Source organism: Myxocyprinus asiaticus, chromosome 13 (genome assembly GCF_019703515.2).
Source record: "Myxocyprinus asiaticus isolate MX2 ecotype Aquarium Trade chromosome 13, UBuf_Myxa_2, whole genome shotgun sequence".
NCBI lineage: Eukaryota > Metazoa > Chordata > Actinopteri > Cypriniformes > Catostomidae > Myxocyprinus > Myxocyprinus asiaticus.
The window spans coordinates 11,145,637-11,169,510 of record NC_059356.1 but is presented as its reverse complement, the minus strand read 5'-3'; the positions used below and the strand labels follow the sequence as shown (position 1 = coordinate 11,169,510).

General features: G+C 36.8%; 1 protein-coding gene across 5 annotated transcripts; it reads right to left on the bottom strand.

The window, feature by feature from the left end:
- Positions 1 to 1,180: 1,180 nt before the first annotated feature.
- Positions 1,181 to 22,847, bottom strand: LOC127449785 (hepatocyte growth factor-regulated tyrosine kinase substrate-like). 5 transcript variants are annotated; one of them, XM_051713330.1, is made up of 21 exons: positions 22,706 to 22,847; positions 18,949 to 19,033; positions 18,717 to 18,792; positions 17,631 to 17,723; positions 16,716 to 16,839; positions 15,415 to 15,467; positions 15,251 to 15,319; positions 15,026 to 15,150; positions 11,265 to 11,394; positions 7,715 to 7,813; positions 7,516 to 7,611; positions 7,128 to 7,166; positions 5,953 to 6,114; positions 5,629 to 5,842; positions 5,119 to 5,291; positions 4,900 to 5,040; positions 4,588 to 4,774; positions 3,976 to 4,109; positions 3,784 to 3,879; positions 3,572 to 3,658; positions 1,181 to 2,990 (listed from the first exon to the last, which is right to left on the bottom strand). In XM_051713330.1, the coding sequence occupies exons 1-21, from the start codon at positions 22,740 to 22,742 to the stop codon at positions 2,895 to 2,897; spliced, it is 2,316 nt and encodes a 771-aa protein (XP_051569290.1). In that variant the 5' UTR covers positions 22,743 to 22,847; the 3' UTR covers positions 1,181 to 2,894. The 5 variants fall into 5 exon arrangements, with proteins under 5 accessions (XP_051569290.1, XP_051569291.1, XP_051569292.1 ...); XM_051713331.1 differs by having other exon boundaries at positions 11,283 to 11,394; XM_051713332.1 differs by having other exon boundaries at positions 5,629 to 5,839; positions 11,265 to 11,367.
- Between the last annotated feature and the right edge of the window lie 1,027 nt (positions 22,848 to 23,874).

Below are 23,874 nucleotides of genomic sequence, written 5' to 3'. Positions count from 1 at the left end.
ATTAGAGAAACTTGGAACTGAGTGCAGTTCAAGGGATAGTTCATTCCAAACAGTATGCTGAAATACGCTTGAAAAAAAAAAAGAAAAAACCACAAAAGTAAATAGTGTTGGGTGTAATCTTATTACTAAATAATTTATTACTGTAATCGAATTACTGTTCAGTATTAGAGTAACACATTACATTTGAAATTCTCATAATCAGATTACAGTTACAGCGCTGTATGTGGTTTGGAACAGCATTATTGTGAGTAAATAATGATTTTTTTTTTTTTTTTTGGGTGAACCATTCCTTGAGCACTATGTACCTATATTACTTTTATGTGTGCATGGGTATTTGAGGTCAGTCTCAGTTGAACACATTGTAATAATGTTGTTTCCACAGGGTGTTTTCAAAGGATCTGGGCAGATGCTGAAACCGAACAGCCTTCTAATGACTTATGGAATGAGTTTGGTTGTGATGCCTAAACATTGCTCGCCCTGATTTGATAAACAGCATATACATTCATATCCAAACTAAACACAAGCAGACAGTGATTAACATGGAAAACTATCTTGCAATGTAATTATAACCTTGTGCAATGAAATCTCTCTCTCACCCATATGCCATCAATGGAACCATCACCTCCTTCTGCAATGAAGAACTGGACCAGACCTTACGTGATGTGGGTTTACCAACAGAGATGTCACCTTTGCTTTATTTCAGGATTTAAGATATTATGGCATTTGTTAATCATTAAAGACAATACTTTATACAGACTAATTTTCCAGGTACAGTACATACAAATCTACTGTATTACTTTCCCGGTTTACACCAAAATTTAAATAGGAATCCAGAGTGGGGTCTTCCAGACATTGATGTACTTAGACAGCTGGCATTTGGAAACGGAATGAGAATGGAACTAATGTATTTACGCCTTCTGAAAAGTTTTGAAAACCACATATTTATACTTCAATTTGATGTGTTGCTCAACAGATCGAGATGCCTGAGAGCAACAAATGCCTTGTCTTCAGAAAGCTCTAGGAACTCCTTTCTTTTGTCCATTCAAAGAACACCTATCCAGTTTCCAGGATTGAAACAGCTACCGAAGAATCCCGTCATTTTTGACAGGATCACTTCTAATGCAGCCATTACCGTTTAATTTCTTTTGAGTCCGTCAATTCTGCCAAGCACACAAATAAACAGATTCACATTTTGTTTTATTTTGCACGTCATATTTTCAGAGACAAGAAAAAGAAGCAATTTCACCATTGTATGACCATTAACAGAACAAGAGATTTATTAAATATGATCTTTTTTTTTTTTTTTTAAGTTAGGTGTATCAGTATGATGGAAGAATGATGATATTAAAGGGGTTACAGACAATGTTACAAACATGCAGTGTCACTTTCATTCAAAAGCGGTTTCTCTCTCTTAACCATCCATATTCATAACCATAGGCAGTCAATAATTTTAACACTCACTGTTTCAAAATAGACTGGCTTTTGTGATATTGATGCGGCACTCTATTTCCAGCTGCAATTAATTTGTAATGAAACTGTGCTTTGAGATCAATTGTTTCCCCATAGTTGGCCAACAGTTCTGAGCAGAGGCTTGAGCCCCTGCTTGTGTGATTCTGTAAACAGAATGTGACAGTGAAAGACTGGCAAACTCACATGCAGAGCCATTCCATTTTATTAGATTGGTGATGTTGCAGTAAAGTTGACGTCGGTCTCATTGGCTGATAATTATCCGACAGAAGCCAATGTGTGCACTGTCTACAGCAGAAATCTGCGTGGATTACACAACACTGCGAAACACAGAATGTCAGTTCATTTGAAATATTACTATAATCGCATTCAACAGATTTGTCATATGGAAACCAGAACCGGAGACTCAGACCTGATTTTTAGAATATCTGAGTCAATTGGAGCTGAAAAACTCTGTTGTTTTAAACTGAAGAAAAAACAGCTTCATTTGATCAGCGCACAATATCTGCTGTTACACAGTCACTCACTGCCACCTCTGAAAAGAAGTTTACACATGCAAACATCTCTTAGAAAAATATGAGACAAAGGATGTTTATGTCTTGTCTTTTTGATTAATATTGTTTTTAACTCTGTTACGACTGGCTAACTTTGCATCAGCTTTGTTTTATAATGAAAAACTACATTTGTGAAAATCAAGAGAAAGAGGAAATGAGTTTGCAGTTCTTACGAAAACATATCCGGGTCACATTTAACCCCAAAAAGAAAATGAAGCCTAGTTTCAGGACAATTACCATTTTTGCATTGTGACATTTTCATGACAATTACATTTTCACTACCGCAATGCATCTGGACGTTTTGCTTTTTAGGTTTATTTGTATTCCCATTTTTCTGAATAATGACTCCTTTCTGTAAAACAATCATTTTGTGGTAACAGACACTGTAATACAATTATTTTAGTTAAATTGTAAATAGTAAAATAAATGCAGTACAACAAATGCTACCTTGCAGTGTAAATCGTTTGCAATTGAAGTACTTTTTTTGTACTATAGTTATGAGCAATATTTTTTGTTTTGCATTACGGTAATTGAGGAAAGTGTGCTTACTGCTCATGATATATTTGTTAAATACAAATAGCTTAATTTTCTTAATGCAAAATACAATTTCTAATTTTATTCTTTTGATTTTGGGGTGAAATATGAAATGGACACGTTACTGCAGTTGTTACTGCTCCTTCTTTATGTAAAAAGGCAAGAAAAGGGAGAAGGGACTTAGACAGCCAAATGCTTTTACAATGTTTCTACATTTTCAATAGTTGTTGAATATTGTGAAGAGAGAGGTCAGGTAGAGGGTACAGGGCAATACACTTAGAAACTACAGGGGAAGGGGGAGGTTGAATGTAGTGTGGGGTAAAGGCAAATGGTGAGCTATCAGTCAAACGAAATAAGCTGAGCCTCCGCGCTGCCTGGTGGAGCCTGCTGGTGCTGCTGTTGTGATGGCTGCTGTGGACCACCAGGGGGAGCCATCTGTTCACAAACATGAAAAGACAATATTAAGAAAAATCATAAAACTAAAAACTATGGCTCTGTTGGGAATGGAATATCAGCTTACTACTGACTGAATACTGTGTGGTATGCTGCCTAATAATAAAAAAAAAAAAAAAAAAAAAAAATAAATAAATAAAAAAAAAGCAAAAAGTGAAACAGTAAGCATTATGAAACAAATGTTTTAAACAGCAGTATGCCACATAGTTGTCACATGACCTCATTACGTTGCATGTAAATGCCATTGAGTTATCATTCTGGGTATTCATGGGTATTTGGCATTTTCAATAAAATTTTGCATGCAAATATCTTAAACTTTTGACATTCCAATCCAATGATGATTCACAAAATATGATAAAAATCATGGTTGTAACAGGTTGATTCTTAATAAGAAATGTTGTTATTTAAATGCAATGACATTCAGACATTTTCTGTGCGACTCAAGTGTACAAATACTTTCAGGGACCGCTGTACAAACTGCCGAAATAGTGAGAGCAACATGATGGTATTCTTTTCTGAACATCTGTTTCGCAAACAATAAATCGTTGTGGAATAGGGCTGACCTGCTGGTACATAGGCTGTTGCCCAGGCAGGTACGGCTGTTGGGGAGGCATGTTGGGGTCTTGTCCTGGAAGAGCTGTCATCATATTCTGTGATAGAACGTAATGGCAATCAATGACAGCCTTCAGACTTTACAAGTTACACCCATCTGATTTTTCTCTAGTAGGAACAATAGTAGTAGAACAAATGTGTGATCTGATAGAGTACAATGTACCTGCATGCTGTATGGCTGGTAGCCCATATAGGCCATGCCATTGGTAGGGGCAGCCTGGGACATAGGGGGCAAACTCTGAGCTTGAGACACCACATTCTACAGAAAGAACCAGCAATCACATAATCGTTTACTTGGACAATTAAAGTTTCACTCACTGCAAATCACATGAGTAATCTCGTTATCAAAACTGACCTGGTATCCCTGTGTGGGTGTGGGCTGGTAATTAGTATAGGGAGGGGTTGTTGTGGGAGGGGCTTGTCCCGGAGCAGCAGGCTGTCCGCTGGTGCCTGCAGTCTGGTACATGTAAGCGTTCACCATGTTGGGATCTAAAAGAGAGTGTGGAGAATCTACTGTATTGAACATTCATTTAAAATATAAAATCTTAAGCACATTAGATGTTTCACAAAAACGGCCTCAATACATAGAAGAACTGCAAATAGCCTACACAAAGATGCTCAGAAAAACCTTTCAACCAACAACCTTGAAAAAATGTGCGCAGGAGAATTGATGCTGTTTTAAAGGCATAGGGAGGTCAAACCAAATATAAAGTTTTCATTGTTTTGTTTTGTTTTGTTGCTGCACTTTGTACTTCAAAGTTAATGGCTAAATAAAAACTATTCATGGCATTATCCTTGAAAATATCCTCACTTTGTGACATTTTTCACACGTGCCAAAAACACCTGCACATTACTGTAGTATGTTTTGACAATCAATGACAATCAATTCAACAAGCATTTAAACAAAAATGGATTCCGGTGGCCTTCTTGGATCTCTGAAAAGAGATCTAGTAAATGTTTTGTTCACCTGTAGCTGACACAGGCATGGCCTGGTATGGGCCACCAGCACCTGTCTGTCCAGGCTGGTTCATATAGACGCCATGCATGGGTGACCCTTCCACTGAACCAGCAGGGCTGAACGTGCCTGGGTAACTGGGAGGACCAGCTGGGGGATACACCACCCCTCCTGCCACATTATGAGGCAGTGACTGCATCTACAAGCACCGAGGAACAACAGTACTTCAAAAACAAATATAGCATGTACAGCAATGCAGCCTGAATGAAAATTATATGAATCATATGCTGAATGTGTAAAATGTGCAGATTCATCTGTTCAGACCTGGGCGTAAGGCAGAGAGAATGCAGGCATCTGTGCTCTCATCTGAATGGTGTGTTTCTGCTGCTCCAGACGCATCTGTCTCTCCTTCTCCTGCTCCTGCAGACGCTGAATGGCCAGCTGTCTCTGCATCGCCAGGTACTCCTGCAGAAACCAATCACAGTCAGCTTAACCTCATCACGTGACACAAACAGCACTAGACACCACAGAAAACCAGCTCACCTGTTTCTTCTGCCTCATGATCTCCAGTTTCTGAGCGAGCTGCATTTGTCTCTGTCTCTCAGCCTCCTCTGCAGCCCTCCGGAGTTTCTCTCTGTGTTCATCTCTCAGAGCGTTCAGAGCCGCTCGAGCATCACGCACCTGCGCCAGTTTGTCCTGAAGTCCCTCGTAGTACACTGACCGGAAGAGAATAATACATTCACCATCACAAGGCGTCTTCACAGCACTTTTTAAAAAGTAGTTAGCTACACTGGAAGTGAGTAGACGGTTGTTCGCTGTCTGCGCATCAGGACAGGTTAGAGTTTGCACTACAAATGTAATGTAGTCATTTGTGTTTCTGACTACCTCCCATAGTAGTTTGAGTGGGATTTGGACACCATTTACACCTGTTTTATCAGTTCACACCTGAATTTAATCTGAATTTAGCACTGGCCACTTGTGATCACCCAAGATGCAAGTTAATACCCGTTGGAAAAGGGGCCTGAGAAACAAACAGGCACATGTCTGACTCACGTCTCTTCTCATCCAGCTGGTTGAGAATCTCGAGCAGCTGTGGGTGCATGTTGTTGATGGACTGGAAGAGAGAGAGCACCGCGCTGTCATTGGTGATGCTGCGTCCGCGCATGTGGTTGCTCTTCATGCGGTTGAGGAAGGTGGTGACTGCATTCTGCAAGGCTTTCAGGAACTGCTCGTGGTTGTCCTCCGATTCGCCATTCTGATACTGCTGCTGAGGAGACACATAAGAATCTCAAAAGAAAAAAGAAAGCAAAAAAAAAAAAAAAATGGACTATTCTCGGGAAGAAATGGACTCATCCATTTTTCTAGTGCTCCTTGTACCTCCACTATGTTGATGGGTTGGACTGGGGCGTGGCTCTCCACTGGTTGGCTGATTGGCACAGGCTCAGGCAGTGACACGGGGGCAGGAGCGGAGGGGGTGGGACTTTTCCGAGCCTCCTCTTGTTTCTTCTCCCAGTAAGTTCTGTTCAGGTAACGAGCCAGCTAAAAATAATGCAAATATAATTTAAATATGCAGACAGGGCTTTTCAAATATAACTTGATTACACTGCAGTCAACGTGAAACTTAAAGGGATAGTTCACCCAAAAATGACAATTCTCTCATCATTTACTCACCCTCATGCCAGATTTTTAGAAGAATATCTCAGCTCTGTATGTCCATACAATGCAAGTGAATGGTGATCAGAACTCAAAGGTCCAAAAGCACATACAATCTGCATAAAAGTAATCCACAAGACTCCAGTGGTTAAATCCATGTCTTCTGAAGCAATATGACAGGTGTGGGTGAGAAAAAGATCAATATTTAAGTCTCTTTTTTACTATCAATCTCCACCTTTGACTGGCCCCAACCAGTAACTCACTGAATGTGAAAGTGAGAGTCACTTCCTCACCGGAATAAAAGTGCAGATTTTCAGTAAAACAATGACTTAAATATTGATTTTTTTTCTCATTCTCACTTATCATATCACTTCTGAAGATATGGAATCATATGGATTACATTTGTGCTGCATGTATGTACTTTGTGGAGCTTCAAAGTTTTGGTCACAATTCACTTGCATTGTATGGACCAACAGAGCTGAGATATTCTTCTAAAAATCTTAATTTGTGTTCGGCAGAAGAAAGTCAGTCATACACATCTGGGATGGCATGAGGGTGAGTAAATGATGAGAATTTTCATTTTTGGGTCAACTATTCCTTCAAATTGACTCTATTAACTTTCTTAATACACATTCCTGTACTTTTTGTGCACGATATTTTAAAAAAACAAAACAAAAAAAAAACAAATACAATCATTTATCAATATATCAAGTATAACTTTTTGTGCCTCAAATGACTTTACGGTTTACATCACAAATCCGTTATTTTTTTTTAACAAAATGACTCTGTTCTGGTATGTTACACAATCCAATCAATTCCTCATTGAGGAATGTGGACAGATTAAAGTAAAAAAAAAAAAAAAAAATCAAACAAGCAAAAAAATAGGAACATTTGTTCACCTCTGGATCCACTTCCTCAGCAGATGGAGCTGATGAGTTCTGAAATGTGAAGAGAAACATTTTACCCACTGAAGATATTTAAGATGAAGGTCTTCAATCATTTGCTAAAAGGGGTCATGACATGAGAAATACATTTTCTTTTATCTTTTCACATATCAGAGATCATTGTACTATAAAAACCTGCTGCAAGTTTCAGAACTCAAAAAAAACTTTCACGGCAAAAAGCGCATTTGTTATAACCAAGGGTGGAAAATTATCATTTTTTACAAAAACATGACAAAAAAACTTTACTGTTCTCAAAAGTGAACCTCAAGGGACATATTAAAATAATAATAATTAAAAAAAAGGAATGTCATGACCCCTTTAAATTTAGCATGTGGACTCTCACCACAGGAGAGGTGTAGAGAGTGCTGACAGGTGGGGCAGAGGAAGTCACAGGGGTGGGATCAGCTTTAGGATATGCAGTGTATGTGTTCTTATGTCTCTGTAAACAAACACATCATAGGATTATACAACCGCATCACCTCATGCTTTACGCTGGCGGCACCATTTGCTTATAGACTTTGGTGTATATGCAGATGTCTCACCATCCTCTGCTTCTCCTCAGCTTCACTCTGAGACAGAGCGATGGCCAGCTGCAGCTCCTCTTCCTCCTGGAGCGCCGCCTCGTCTCTCTTAGGAGGCATCTGAGAAGCAGAGCAGCAACATGAGGTCAGGGGGAAAACACATAAAGGACGTGAGAGGAGTTGAGCTGAACACGTCTGTATTTTAAATTAATTCAGTTTTATTTTCAATATTAGAGATTCACCAATCTAGAAAGTCTACCCAATACTCAATTATATTCATGTTATTTCCTAAAACCAATACAATGACATATATTATAAATCTAAACAATATACTCTAACAACAAATCACTGTTTGAATTTAAATTATTATAACTGTTAGAATAATTGGATGTCCAATCACTGACTTCAACCAATCCAAACAATGTCAACAAAAATAAATACAAAAATTGTCAATTCTGAGCCACAAGCAACACCAAAGATAATTATCTATTTGTGTGGCCTGACTGGCCATGATGTAACAACACTGGCTCAACGAATGACATGAGTTTAGGGCAGGACTGCATCTTTGGCCAAACACTAGAAGACACAGGGAGTGTTTAGGAAATCTGTTTAAATACAGTAGCTATGTTCAGAATGGAATTCTAACTTTCTTCTTACTGAATACAGTGCATTATACACTGTTTACTGCTTACCATTCTTTAAAAATAATTTTAAGTGAAACAGTAGGCATTATGCAATGACTGCATTATGCAAGGGTTCCAACTGTAGTATGCTACATTGTTGTCAGATGACCTCGTCATCTTGGAAACAGACACATTTCTTTTGCATTTTAATTCAATTTTGTGCAAAAATGTCAACTTTTGACAGTTTGACAAAACAAAGAGTTAAAACAGAAATGTTAAAAATTCTATCTGTAAATACTGGGTCATTCATCACAGATGTGCTACTCAACCCGAGCCCTACAGGATGCAAAAAACCACTGAGTTTCAGGCTGGGCTTGGGTCAGTGTTTCCAAGTATAACTTTGAGGTTGTTTCGAAAAAAAAAATAAAAAAAGAATAATTCATTATTGGAATGGGCCGGGTTCTGCCTTTAACTTGCACTAAAAAAAAAAAAAAAAAAAAAAAAAAACACATTTTTAGATTTACATGATTTACAAATTTTAATTTCATTAAAAAAAAAAAAAAAAACACACAAAAAAAACAAACCTGTAATGTTTAAAAAAAATAAAAAATAAAAAATTAATTTTGGCATTCAACTGATCACAAAGTATAGTCAGGACATTACTGATGTAAAAAACAGCACCATCACTATTTGAAAAAAAGGAATCTTTGATCAAATCTAGACAGGCCCCATTTCCAGCAGCCATCACTCCAACACCTTATCCTTGAGTAATCATGCTAAATTGATCATTTGGTACTAGAAAATCACTTGCCATTATATCAAACACAGTTGAAAGCTATTTGGTTCATTAAATAAAGCTTAACGTTGTCTTTGTGTTTGTTTTTGAGTTGCCACAGTATGCAATAGACTGGCATGTCTTAAGGTCAATATTAGGTCAAAAATGGCAAAAAAGAAACAGCTTTCTCTAGAAACTCATCAGTCAATCATTGTTTAGAGGAATGAAGGCTTTACAATGCTTGAAGAAAGATTTCATACAAAGGTGTACACTACAGTCTTCAAAGACAAATGACAGCTGGCTCTAACAAGGACAGAAAGAGATGTGGAAGGCCAGATGTACAACTAAACAAGAGGATAAGTACATCAGAGTCTCTAGTTTGAGAAATAGTCACATCTCACATGTCCTCAGCTGACAGCTTCATTGAATTCTACCCGCTCAACACCAGTTTCATGTACAACAGTAAACAGAAGACTCAGGGGTGCAGGCCTTATGGGAAGAATTGCAAAGAAAAAGCCACTTTTGCTAGAATAACAAAGATCTGCAAAGCTGTCATTGCTGCACGTGGAGGATTTTTTGATGAGAACTCTTTGAAGTAGTTTAAGAAGTTCTGAACATTTCTTTCAAATTGTAATAGTAATTTTTCACGTTATTAATGTCCTGACTATACATTGCGATCAGTTGAATGCCACTTTGGTGAAAAAAAGTACCAATTTCTTTCCATAAGAGCAAAATCTGTACATTATTCCAAACTTTTGGCCGCCAGTGTATAAATATATATATACACAAACATATACATACAGTGGCCCCAAAAAGTATTTGGATGCTTAAGCTGACCTTAAAAATGCATGAATTCCTTTGCATTTGAGAACAAAACATCAAACCAATTTGCATTTATTGCAAAGAAAGATAACATAAGCACACTTTTCAAGCAGAACATTTCACAAAAAGAAGCTTATTACATTTTAAATGATAAAACAACAGATAGATGGTTTAAAATGAACACAAAAATTATTTTGTTTAACTTGTTGGTTCTATGCTCAGACGTTGTCAAGATATTCTGCAAACGAAAGTTTTGCAAACTAAAAACTGAAACACTTGAACTTGTAATCTTTAATGAAGCCATTATCAAGTGTCCAAATAATTTTTTTGTCTTAATTTTAAACCACATATCTGTTGTTTTATAATTTAAAACGTTACATGCTTCTTTTTGTTAAATGTTCAAAGTTTTATGAATTGTATTTTGTTAAAAAGTACACAATTCAATTTAATGGAATTGTAATGAAATTAAAATGTGCAAATCTTAGAAGCAGGTTAATATACCACCCCTGATGTCGCCAGTTCGAATCCAGGGCGTGCTGAGTGACTCCAGCGAGGTCTCCTAAGCAACCAAATTTGCCCGGTTGCTAGGGAGGGTAGAGTCACATGGGGTAACCTCCTCGTGGTCACTATAATGTGGTTCGCTCTTGGTGGGGCACATGGTGAATTGTGCGTGGATGCCGCAGAGAACAGCATGAAGCCTCCACATGCGCTACGTCTCCATGGTAACGCGCTCAACAAACCACGTGATGAGATGTGCGGGTTGACTGTCTCAGACGCAGAGGCAACTGAGATTCGTCCTCCGCCACACGGATTGAGGCGAGTCACTATGCCACCATGAGGACTTAGAGCACATTGGGAATTGGGCATTCCAAATTGGGGATAAAAAAATAAAATAAAAAATAGTCTAATACACAGTAATTTGAGTGTTATGTCAAGCAGACCTCTAAATGGATGATCAAGTCAAGCACACTGCATAGAGAAAATTTGAATACTGTGCATACACCTTATATGCTGAAGAAATAGTACAAGTATTATTTTAGTATGTCATTCTGAACACAGCTAATTATAATTCAAGTAATTCCATCTGGCGATGCGAATGGCACAAAAATGACAAACTTTCCTTTAAATACTGCATTAATCACTGATTTAGGTGTGATTCAGTTAGCACACAAACTAGACAGTACAAGTAGTATGTGCTCTCACTCATGAGCCTCAAAATTGCTTGGCATTCCAGTTCCAAATACACTGGTACACATAATCGGTTTTATTGTCCGTGTCAATAATTGTAGTGGTATGCTTCGTAATTGAGATGCCCATGAGTGTGAGCTCTCTATGAAATGTAACTACTTACTGATTCGGTGGGCACTACCTGAGACTGCTGGGACAGAGGGCTGGTCAGGTACTCAGGGGGGAGCTCAGATTGCCCAGAGTTGGTGCTCTTCCCTTCAGCTTTCCTAGGAGGGGGAGAAAGGGAGGGGTGGCTGGTGAGGTGGAGGGGTTAGAAGACACACACAACCTGGTAAATCTCTGGAGGACAGCAGGCTTATAAACATGAGAAAACCAAGGGACAACAAGGATGATAAAAGACTAATATAGAGAAAAAAAGAAAGGTCTGTTATCATTTATTCACCCTCAAATTGTTCCAAACTCACATAATTATTTTTTTTTTTTCATAGAACTGGTATTCATATATTACAATATCATTTTTCCTTTCAATTAAGAGGACAGCGAATTCACACCAGCCACTTCATCATCTGCTTGATTTGAGATAATTGCAAAAGTATTATTGTGGGACCCAGTCAAGTTTACTATTATATTATAATAATGAATTATCATTATTATTAAAGGGATTTGATTTGTTTTTATATTAAAGTAATATATTTCTGTCAAATTTACTTCACCTTCACCTGGGGCTTTTATTTTGACACTGAAAGTGTCCATGTGTATTTGATAGTTTACAATGTTCTGCATCTGATAAAACGGCATTATCTCTTCCTTTTCTGTTATACTGTGCCGATTTTGTAGATTTTTATAATAACTTATTACTCTGATGTACTTATCCTCTTGTTTAGTTGTACATCTGGCCTTCCACATCTCTTTCTGTCCTTGTTAGAGCCAGTTGTCCTTTGTCTTTGAAGACTGTAGTGTACACCTTTTGTATGAAATCTTTCTTCAAGCATTGTAAAGCCTTAATTCCTCAAAACAATGATTGACTGACGAGTTTTTGGAGAAAGCTGTTTCTTTTTTGCCATTTCTGATCTAATATTGACCTTAAGACATGCCAGTCTATTGCATACTGTGGCAACTCAAAAACAAACACAAAGACAACGTTAAGCTTTATTTAATGAACCAAATAGCTTTCAGCAGTGTTTGATATCATGGCAAGTGATTTTCTAGTACCAAATTAGCAATTTAGCAGGATTACTCAAGGATAAGGTGTTGGAGTGATGGCTGCTGGAAATGGGGCCTGTCTAGATTTGATCAAAAATGACTTTTTTCAAATAGTGATGGTGCTGTTTTTTACATCAGTAATGTCCTGACTATACTTTGTGATCAGTTGAATGCCACTTTGGTGAATTAAAATTCCAATTTCCTTTCGAAACAGCAAAATCTGTACATTATTCCAAACTTTTGGCTGCCAGTGTGTGTGTGTGTGTGTGTGTGTGTGTGTATATATATACACACACACACACACACACACACACACACACACACACACACACACACACACAGAGCTCTGGAAAAATTAAGAGACTATTGCAAAATTATCAGTTTCTCTGGATTTATTATTTATAGGTATGTGTTTAAGTAAAATGAACATTTTTGTTTTATTCTATAAAGTACTGACAACATTTCTCCCAAATTCCAAATAAAAATATGGTCATTTAGAGCATTTGCTGTGTTTTCAAACCTCAAATAATGCAAAAAAAAAAAAAAAAAAAAAAACACAACACAATACTAATGTTTGAACTTAGGAAGAGTTCAGAAATCAATATTTGGTGGAATAACCCTGATTTTCAAATCACAGCTTTCATGCGTCTTGGCATGCTCTCTACCAGTCTTTCACATTGCTGTTAGGTGAATTTATGCCACTCCTGGCACAAAAATTCAAGCAGCTCAGCTTTGTTTGATGGCCATCCATCTTCCTCTTGATCACATTCCAGAGGTTTTCAATGGGGTTCAGGTCTGGAGATTGGGCTGGCCATGACAGGGTTTTGATCTGGTGGTCCTCAATCCACACATTTATTGACCTGGCTGTGTGGCATGGAGCATTGTCCTGCAGGAAAAAACAATCCTCAGAGTTGGGGAACATTGTCAGAGCAGAAGGAAGCAAGTTTTCTTCCAGGATAACCTTGTACGTGGCTTGAGTCATGCGTCCTTTACAAAGACGAATCTGCACGATTCCATACTTGCTGAAGCACCCCCAGATCATCACCAATCCTCCACCAAATTTCACAGTTGGTGTGAGACACTGTGGCTTGTAGGCCTCTCCAGGTATCCATCTAACCATTAGACGACCAGATGTTGGGCCAAGTTGAAAACTGGACTCATCAGAGAAGATGACCTTACTCCAGTCCTCTACGGTCCAATCCTTATGGTCTTTTGCAAACCTCAGCCTAACTCTTCTTAGCTTCTCATTGATGAAGGGCTTTTTTCTAGCTTTGCACGACTTTAGCCCTGCCACTAGGAGCCTATTTCAAACCATCCTGGCCATGCACTTCACCCCAGCTGCCATTTGCCATTCTTTTTGTAGGTCACTTGATGTCATCCTACGATTGTTGAGTGACATTTGAATGAGTTGGCGGTCATCCAGGTCAGTGGAGAGTCGTTTTCACCCTCTGCCGGTCTGTAGCTTTGTTGTCCCCAATGTCTGCTGCTTGACCTTGTTCTTATGAACCTCCGTCTTTAAGGATGGAAGCAACCTGACACTCACTGTATTCCTCAGCCAGTAAAGCTAGAATTTAACCCTTCTTTTCCTCACTGAAAACATTTCTTTTCAACTCTTTTGGTATGGTCAATAGTTCTTTTTTGATTCCCATTACTTTTGAGGTGTTACTAGCACTGTTTTTGCCATCCAGCTGGTCCTATTGCAAGAGGATAGTGATGACCACAACAGTGGTTTTTATACTTTTCCTCATTAAATAAGATTTGGTTTAGGTGATCTCCTAATCAGTACCTTATTAAGTAGAATGAGGTGTGCTTGTGTTGGAATTCAACAGATACTAGAAGGGTTGCCATACATGTTGAGATGCTGATTTAATTTTTTAATTTTTTTGGAGTGGTCTCTTAATTCTTTCCAGAGCTGTATATACACGTCTCTTCCTATTTTTTTATTGCATTTTTTATTTATTTATTTTTTATGTCTTTATGCTATGAAATGGAGTGGATTTCAAAGTAAACAATAAACATATTACAATAAAGTATTGCACTTAATCTTATCAGTAAATAACAACTGACATGTCAGTCTACTCCTCATACAAAGCTATTGGTCAGCCCCTGGTCACTATATGCTTTCATTGTATCAAGATTCTTCAAAATCTCCTTTTATGTTCCATGGAAAAAAAGACAAATCACACTGGTTTGAAAGGAAATGAGGGTAAGCATATAATGACAGTAATATAACTTTTGTCTGAACGATTCCTTTAAATTGTATTGAACCCGTGACATCCCTTGAAACTCAATCGACAGCATTTGCGCCATAATGTTGATAACCACAAAAAATTATGACTCATCCCTTGTTAATGTAAGGCACTTACAATAGATTACAAGATGTGATTTTAGTGTGATAATCTTATCTGTGTAAAGTTATATAAATTTGTTGCTAATTTTAATCACACTAAAATCATGTTAACACTTTAATGTTTATGTCTTGTGGCTATACTTTTGAAACTATACTTTAGTACACTTTTTATAAATGTTTATAAAGTTAATATTTTATATACTTTTGAAATGTAAAAAGTTTACAGACTGGCCCCATTCACTTCCAAACTGAAGCAAGGGACATAAAGAAACTTTCAAGAGAAATCAAGTTGTAATTGCTAATCATTATAGAAAAATAAAGAAAAATCTCCACAGAGAACAATAAAAATGGTCATCTTCATGTATACTCACTTGTTGAGAAGCTCAAAGCAGGGCTCACACACACGCACCTCCTTCTCAATGCCAAACTTAGGAATGGTAGAGCATTTAGAAGAGCATTTCCCACAGAAAATCTGCCCACAAGCCCTGCAGTGATGCTGAATGAAGAGCCACCAGCAGTTACACAACAAAATCGGACTACACCATTCATGAAAAATGAAAATCAGTATGGCAGATTATCCAATAAGTGATATATACCTTTCGGGTCATTACTCCAAACTGAACCCTACATCTGTGGCATTCCTCTGCATCTACCCAATCAGGGGCCTTGAAGAGAGGCACATGACAAACCAATGACAACCCAAACATAAAAGTCTGCATAACTTGTACTTACTGTATAACATTTGAATAGATACTCTCACCCTCTCTGCTGCAAACATGGCATCACTCTCCTTGAATTCTGGGAAGACATGACCTGAAGGTGCAGAGATTGTTTCTCATTAAAGAAATAGTTCACCCAAAAATGAAAATTCTCTCATTATTTAATCACCCACATGCCATCCCAGATGTGTATGACTGACTTTCTTTCTTCTGAAGAAAACAAATGAAGATTTTTAGAAGAATATTTCAGCTATGTAGGTCCATACAATGCAAGTGAATGGTGACCAGAACTTTGAAGCTCCAAAAATCACATAAAAGTCATCAAAACAACTCCAGTGGTTTAATCCATGTCTTCTGATGTGATATGATAGGTGTGGGTGAGAAACAGATCAATATTTAAGTCCTTATTTATTTATTTTTTTTACTATACATCTAATTTCACACAGCCCTTCTATGCACGTTCACAAGAGTTATTCTGTTTATTGGCAATTCACATTCTTCGTGCAACTTTGATTTATTTATTCTTTTCCTTTGCTTGATTTTTTTCTTTCTTCTCCCTGCCCAGTAGGTGGTGATATGCACGAAGAATGCGAATCGCTGGAAAACAGAAAAACAGAGGGGTGTTTGAAAGTGTAGATTTATAGTAAAAAAAAAGAAAAAAAAAGTACTTAAATATTTATCTGTTTCTCACCCACACCTATTATATCACTTCTGAAGACATGGATTAAACCACTGGAGTTGTTTTGATTACTGTTATGCTGCCTTTGTGCTTTTTGGAGCTTCAAAGTTTTGGTCACCATTTACTTATATTGTATGGACTTCATTTGTGTTCAGCAGAAGAAAGTCATACACATCTGGGATGGCATGAGGGCGAGTAAAAATCACTTGTTTAGGCAACCAAGTTTACAGTGAAGAACCATACACACACAGTGATTGGGGGGCTTCACAACTGCCCATAGCTTTTAAATATCTAAACAAATGGGACAAATTGCATGCAAAAATAACAAAGAAACTGAATAAAAATAACAATTAACCTTTTGAATGGGAAAGCATTTATATAAAAATTGCAGCTCTGCATAATGCATCATATCATGAATAAGATGAATGATCTATCAATACATGAACTAAACTCACCTAGTCTGCAACAATTTGACAGTTTTAAATTAAGAATTTTTTACTATATTCCTGCATGTGAGCAGAGACATATCCAACACTGTAAACCCATAAACTTTTCAACTCGGAACTGAAATAGTTCACTCACATTGAAAATGTATGACTTCTAGTCACTGTAAAAGCCCCTTTAGAAAATTATTTATGTTTACAAATCTGTCTGAAGTCTTACCTTCCACTTTCATGATCTGATAAGTGTCCTGAACGACTTTGTACTTGGGCTCGTTGCGGAAGGCGTGGGCCCAGGCCTGGATGAGATAAAGGATCTTGTTCTTCACGTTCGGTTCAGGTTGTTTCTAAGGACAGAAGCGTCACATTCACTCAGTGATGGCTTTAAAAAAAAAAAAAAAAAAATGTCTGAGCTGAGAAGTTAAACTCAGAAGTCACCAAACCAGTTCACAAAGAACATGATAATTAACAAATATCATCCAGTATATTCAGGCTCCAAGCTTCCATTAGCCGTTATTTCTTCACATAAAATCCTTTTATACGTGTTTCAATTTTACTGAAAATACAGAAAAACAAATTAGAGTGCACAGAGAGAACAGTGTGCATTGTTTCTGATATGACAGCTTGCAGGAACAGCAGCTCCCTCCCCAGAAAAAAATGGAGAATGTGTGACGTGATGACAAAATCAGGAAGTAAAGTGCAGCGTGAGTCATTGAGTCTGACCCACATGGAAGGCAAAGACGAAGATCATAAGAAAGAACACAGGACCAAACTCTTAAAGCAACAGTCTACTTATAGGGATAGTTGACCTAAAAATGAAAATCCTGTAATTATTTACTCACCCTCATGTTGTACAAAACCCCTATGACTGACTTTCTTAGCTGGGACACAAAAGGAGATGTTAGGGACTGATAACCTCAGTCACCATTCACTTTCATGACATCTTTTCTCCATATGATGAAAGTGAATCGTGACTGAGGATGTCAGCCTTTAACATTCTGCCTAACACCTCCTTTGGTGTTCCACGTAAGTAAGAAAGTCATACATGTCTGGATATCGAAAGTATTTTCATTTGAGGGTGAACTAACCCTTTAACATATTACCAATGGATAGACAGGTTGAGTTTGGCAAGTATCACCTTGAACAGCTCTTTCAGCTCTTCCATTGTCAGCTTACAGGCCACTTCATCGTGAATCGTCTGGCCACAGTTCTTCACCACTGACTCCAGAACCTGTTGATAGGCAAACGTTGACTTACGCACACAAGCTTGACAGATCAGGGCAAAATCCAAGTCTGTGCCCATGTAAATATACATCACCATGTAAAACTGTGTTAATTCATAATATACAATATATCTCTCTGGGTGTACTGTGTTTTATACATTGTATACATTTCCAATACTTTGGAGAAGGGATTTTAATATTACCTGTACTTTGATTGCAAGTCAGGCCAATGCTAACCCCGGTTTGAACATAAATGGTAAAGCCAACTGCGACATAAACATTGGTATGTGGGCCTACTATGATAATTACAGTAATCTGGTAAAGCAGCAAGACGGTTGGTTTCTGTTATTTTTTTTTTTTTTTTCATTAAAGTTGGACAGCGAGTCTTGTTGGCTAGTCTATTAGCTGAAAACAAAAGTTGTTATTTTTAATAGCTGTAAGTGTAGACTGTTGTAGATGATGATGACAGACTACAAAATGTATGTCTGAAAGTTCTGCGCTTCACACGCTCTTCTGGACAGGAACTGCTCTGGTTGACGTCTGTGGCGTGGCTCAGAGACGCTCGGAGTTCAACTGAATGACACACAAACGTGCCGTTGATGGCATTTATATATTCACTTAAAATTCCCTTATTTGGGCATTAAAACGTGATTGTAATTTGAAGTGCATAATAATCACGATTATCTCAAATAACTGCGATCAGATGATTATCAGACAGGCCTAATCCATTTGTTCCATATGTAGCCTAAAATACTTCTGACTACTAGTTAGGGACGGGAAGATATGGGAATCAAGCAATAGAGAGATTATGTTTGACGGGTCATTTAATTAATGATCACACGGATAGAAAAGAATGTTGCACATTAAATTTCAAGTTTTGCCTCGATATGGCTCATAATTTTTTTTTTTGGTTTGTGATATATCTAAATTTGATACATCGTTCCATCCCTACTACCAGTATATAGATATATACACTTACTGTATGTAGATATTGAGCTTACCTCAAGAGCATAAATTACTACGTGTGGATTTTTGTCACTGAGTTTCTTCTTGATGGCACCAATTGCATATTTTGCCCTGGAGGGGGTCACAAAACAAAACTGGAATAAGAAAGTCAGGCCAATCTTTATCATAAACACATGACTCCTGCTCCTCCATTGACAATAACTCGCCCTATACAGTGTAAGTGCAAAATCATACTGTTAAAAATAAAAAATAAAATTATGCTCTTACTGTGTATCTCCTTGGCGAATGAGGTCACATATCTGCAAAATGGACTCCCAGTCTGTCTCCAGCAGCAGCTGACTGGTAGCTTTATCTGTGAAAGATTGGATGAAAACACAGGCCTGATCACCTAGTGTTATCTGAATCAATCCACTAATGGTCCATTCAATGACAACATAGGAAAAGGAAGGGGGAAAAGCCATGTTCAGCTATGACAGTACTTCCATTTCAACAAATATTTTTTTTCACTGATACACAACTGATATGATTCCAATAATCAAAGAATTAAATGTCCAACAGCTCTTTAACATAAAATAAAATGTAAAATGATTGCTAACATACAAGTAGTCTATATAATTTGTCCGCTATATTCTAAGTCTTCTGAAGCCATACGATAGCTTTGTGTGAAAAATAGGCTGAAATTTAAATTATGCACTTCATTTTTCCCTTCCCGTAGCAAAAATAAATAAATAAATATGCCGCCAAGTGTCGGGTCACGGACACGCAAGGTGCAATGATGTTTATGATGTCATTGACATCCAGCCTGACATTTGTTGAAATCCGCCATATCTGAGTTGTAAGCGACACTGAGGAAGGAATTACAAGGAAAGAATTACTATGAATAATTCTAGGTTAAGTACAAGTTAAACTCAATTGACAGCATTTGTGACAATGTTGACTGATTACCATAAAAATGTATTTAGACTAGGGCTGCATGGTTAATCGAAATAAAATCGAAATCATGATATGACCTGTGATTTAATTAAATAAATGAATAGTCTGCATGCTTAAAAATGCATGTGTGCTGCTCTGTTTTGTCTGTATTATGCAAGTGTGTTTTTACAGTGTTTTCAGAGCGGTTCTCTGCGTCACATCTCAATCTCGTGCTCAGAGTTACAGATGTGCGTGTGTATATTTAGGCGCGTGCTGTTTGACTGACAGGCGGCTTATGTGTGTACGCTTAATGCGCGTGTGCTCCGAGAGCGCTTGTGATAATGCGGAGACGAGCCTTAACTGTCAAATACACTTAAAAATTCTGCCAAAATGCCTGTCCTGGTGAGGTATTAATGGGAACACAATCAGTTAAGTCAAGTGAATGTAAACAGTGGGACAAAAAAGCTGATTTGCATCAAAATGTCAGACTTTAAGTATTTTTGTAAAATAATAGACTTGGCGCTGTCTAGTATGTCGCTATAATGCTAATCAAACAATTCAGGAAATGAGGAATCAATACATCCCCTCACTGCTCTTGACAGAATAATTTGTTTAGTAGCTTTAAAAAGTATTAGTGTATTATTAACATACAGTGAAGACCAGTAGTAGTAGTTTTTTGTATATTTGAATACTTGATACTGCTGTTAAAAACTTTTAAAGCTGATAAAAGTTTTCTTTTGTGTATTTTTGATCTATTGTTTTTAATTTGTTTCTATTCATTACTTTTGTGTCTTTGTGCTTATTTTATTGCAGACTATTTATTTGTCTCAAATGATTAATTGAGAACTTGAATCAGTACTTACTGTGCACAATTAACAAATTAGTATTAGTATTAATGGTAACACTTTACAATAAGGTTCCATTCGTTAACATTAGCTGATGCATTACGTATCATGAACAAACAATTAACAATATCTTTTTTACAGCATTTATTCATCTTTGTTAAAGTTAATAAACATACAATTGTTCATTGTTAATTCATGTTAATTCATATTAGTACATTAATTAATGTTAACAAATACAACTTAATTTTAAAAATACATTAGTATATTGTATGTTGAAATTAACGTTAGTTAATATTAATAAATGCTTAATAAGTATTGTTCATTGTTAGTTCATGTTAACTACTGTTAACAAATGGAACCTTATTGCAAAGCGTTACCATATTATTAATATTTGTTGCAGTATTGAGATTGGTATTGAGAGTCATCAAATTTCACAGCCAAGTGCCAACTACTGAAACTGTGGTATCGTGACAACACTGCTTACATATATATTGTGCATGCCATGGTAGATCTTGCTATAATAACATTATGAAAAAGATCTTCTCATTTCCTAAGTGTGAGCACCCCTGTTTTAAGTGCTCCAGATTCACTTTCATTTCACTTTTGTGTTATTCCAAATATGTTTGGCTACTACATGCTAATATACAAATACAAATAATACACCCTATGGTGCAGAGAGATGTTAAAATGAGGAGCACGTTACACAGCAGTTGTGAATTCAGCTACACACAGAATCTTCATGCAGATGTCGCCAAAATAACTGGAACGCGTACAGTAGCAATGCCCTGTGCATTACAGAAATGTATTATTTTTGTGTGATAAATAATAATAATCAATAAAATATTATATTACAATAACATAATATTCAAGTTGACTGGGTTCCAAAAAATAACGATGATGAACAGTGGGCTGAGACAGTATCACAAAGCAGACAAAAACAGGTCCACAGCAGGTACAATGTGAATACGAAGAAGGTTTTTTTTTCTCCCCTTTTCTCCCAATTTGGAGTGCCCAGTTCCCACTACTTAGTAGGTCCTCTTGGTGGTGCGTTTACTCACCTCAATCCGGGTAGCGGAGGACAAGTCTCAGTTGCCTCCGCTTCTGAGACCGTCAATCCGTGCATCTCATCACGTGCATGACACCACGGAGACTCACAGCATGTGGAGGCTCATGCTACTCTCCGCGATCCACGCACAACTTACCACACGCCCCACTGAGAGCGAGAACCACTAATTGTGACCACGAGGAGGTTACCCCATGTGACTCTGCCCTCCCTAGCAACCGGGCCAATTTGGTTGCTTAGGAGACCCCGCTGGGGTCACTCAGCACGCCCTGGATTCTAACTAGTGACTCCAGGGGTGGTAGTCAGCGTCAATATTCGCTGAGCTACCTAGGCCCCAAGAAGAAGGTTTTTTTTAATATGATTTGAGTGGCATAATCACTAACTAATGTTAATTGTGTAAAGTTATATCCAATTTTACAACTTTGTTACCATGATGGTGTAATGATGTAAGCGTCACATCTCTGCCTTTAAACGATGATTATCGAGTCAAGTAGAAATTAAATGAATTTTTGTGGTAATCAGAGTTAAGCCACAAATGCCGTCCATTAAACTGAACTTGATTTGAACCCGGAAGAAGTCCACACGGGACAACCTTCAGCAATTACATGACAAGTTTCACCATTAGAAGACATAAAAACAAAACTCATTGTCAAACTTTATCCACTGCATGCCCTTTTAGGAAACCATCACCTTATATTGTAAATAAAAGTGATATTGTTTACAATACACTATTCCAAAATGTGTAAGCCATGTAAACATGATATCAGGGTTTCCGTTCATTTCCCAGTTGTTTGTGGACAAGAACATTATGGCAGCCGTGATAACACATTTCACCGTCAACAACTCCAAACACACTGAAGGCAAAGTACACAAATATCATACGATACATACGGATCTGTTCGTTTGAAAACATTAATACAATATTTATTTACTGTTACTGAAAAAGAGGCCTGAGAATACATTTAGCTTAAACGCGCTGCTAGCTAACTAGTTTGATCAGAATAATCGAGCTGCTGAAGACTACAATAACACCACACGGTTTAACTGAGATAGATGACAATAAAGTGAAAGATGTCATCTGTGTGTTGAGTCTCCGTTGAGAGAAATCAAGATAATAGACTACTCGAGCACATTAGCACACACAACATCTGTGTGTCATCCAGACAGCGGCCTGTCAATCTACTTCAACGCTGAAATAACATACCCAACAGTCTCTCAAATGTACCGCCGCCTTTGCCCATGTCTGATGTCTCACTGTGATCTCTGCGTGTCTTGTTTTGCTGTTTTTCTCTTGTGTGAATAAGAGACAGTTTCACTGCCGGGGGACACGCGTCAGACTCAAATGAAATGGCGCAAACGTCAGATAAAAGTCCTAGCGAGAAGACGTTTCATTTAATCTGTTACACTTGTTTCTTGTATATTTATCGTCTGTTTACTTATTTTTATTTTTATTTCAGAATTATACTCATACATATCTAATAAAAGTGATTTTTGTAAGTAACGTTTTACTTTGTTGCCCTTTTATCAATTATTTTGGGTTTCATTATTATTGTACTCTTTACGTTCAAATATTAATATAATATAATATAATAATAAAAATATAATATAATAAAATAATATAATATAATATAATATAATATAAAATAATATAATAATAAAATATAATATAATAATATAATATAATAAAATAATATAATAGAATGTAATATAATATAATATAATATAATATAATATAAAAATATATTTTTTATACAGTTAAAGTGTTGACCAGGACAAAAGTACAAAATGTATTTATTTGTTGAATGATTCCTATATAAATAGATGTATTAATTTTGTTGGCTTTGTACAACAAAGGTCATGTTCTAAAAGTCATGGTCAGCCTTTTTTGGAATGTAGCCCAGTTCTTTAATTTATTTTTTATACTTAAACTTGAATATATGCTAAATGTGATTTTTTTTTTTTTTTTTTACATTACATTTGACATTTTTGCTGTTTCATGAATACTTTTGTTTCAGTAAAAATTAATTTACCATTTCAATTTAGCTAAAAAGTCTCGTTAATGAATGCATCCTAGATGATAGAAAAAAAATATTTCCAAAATTTTATAAACTAAAGATATTATGGACAATATAATATATTAATTTCATTTCAATTTATTCATTGATTCACTTAATTCATTAAAGAATGACTGCATATATTAATTATATATTAAATAAATAGACTGCATGTGTAAAAGTGTTGCATTTAAAAATAGGCCTATAATAGAAAATGTATTTTAATATAATTAAGAATATAATTTTAGAGGCATGAGGCACCCACACAGAACCCCCCACCCCCCAACAAAATGCCGCAACTGCCCATGTCGCCCATGCC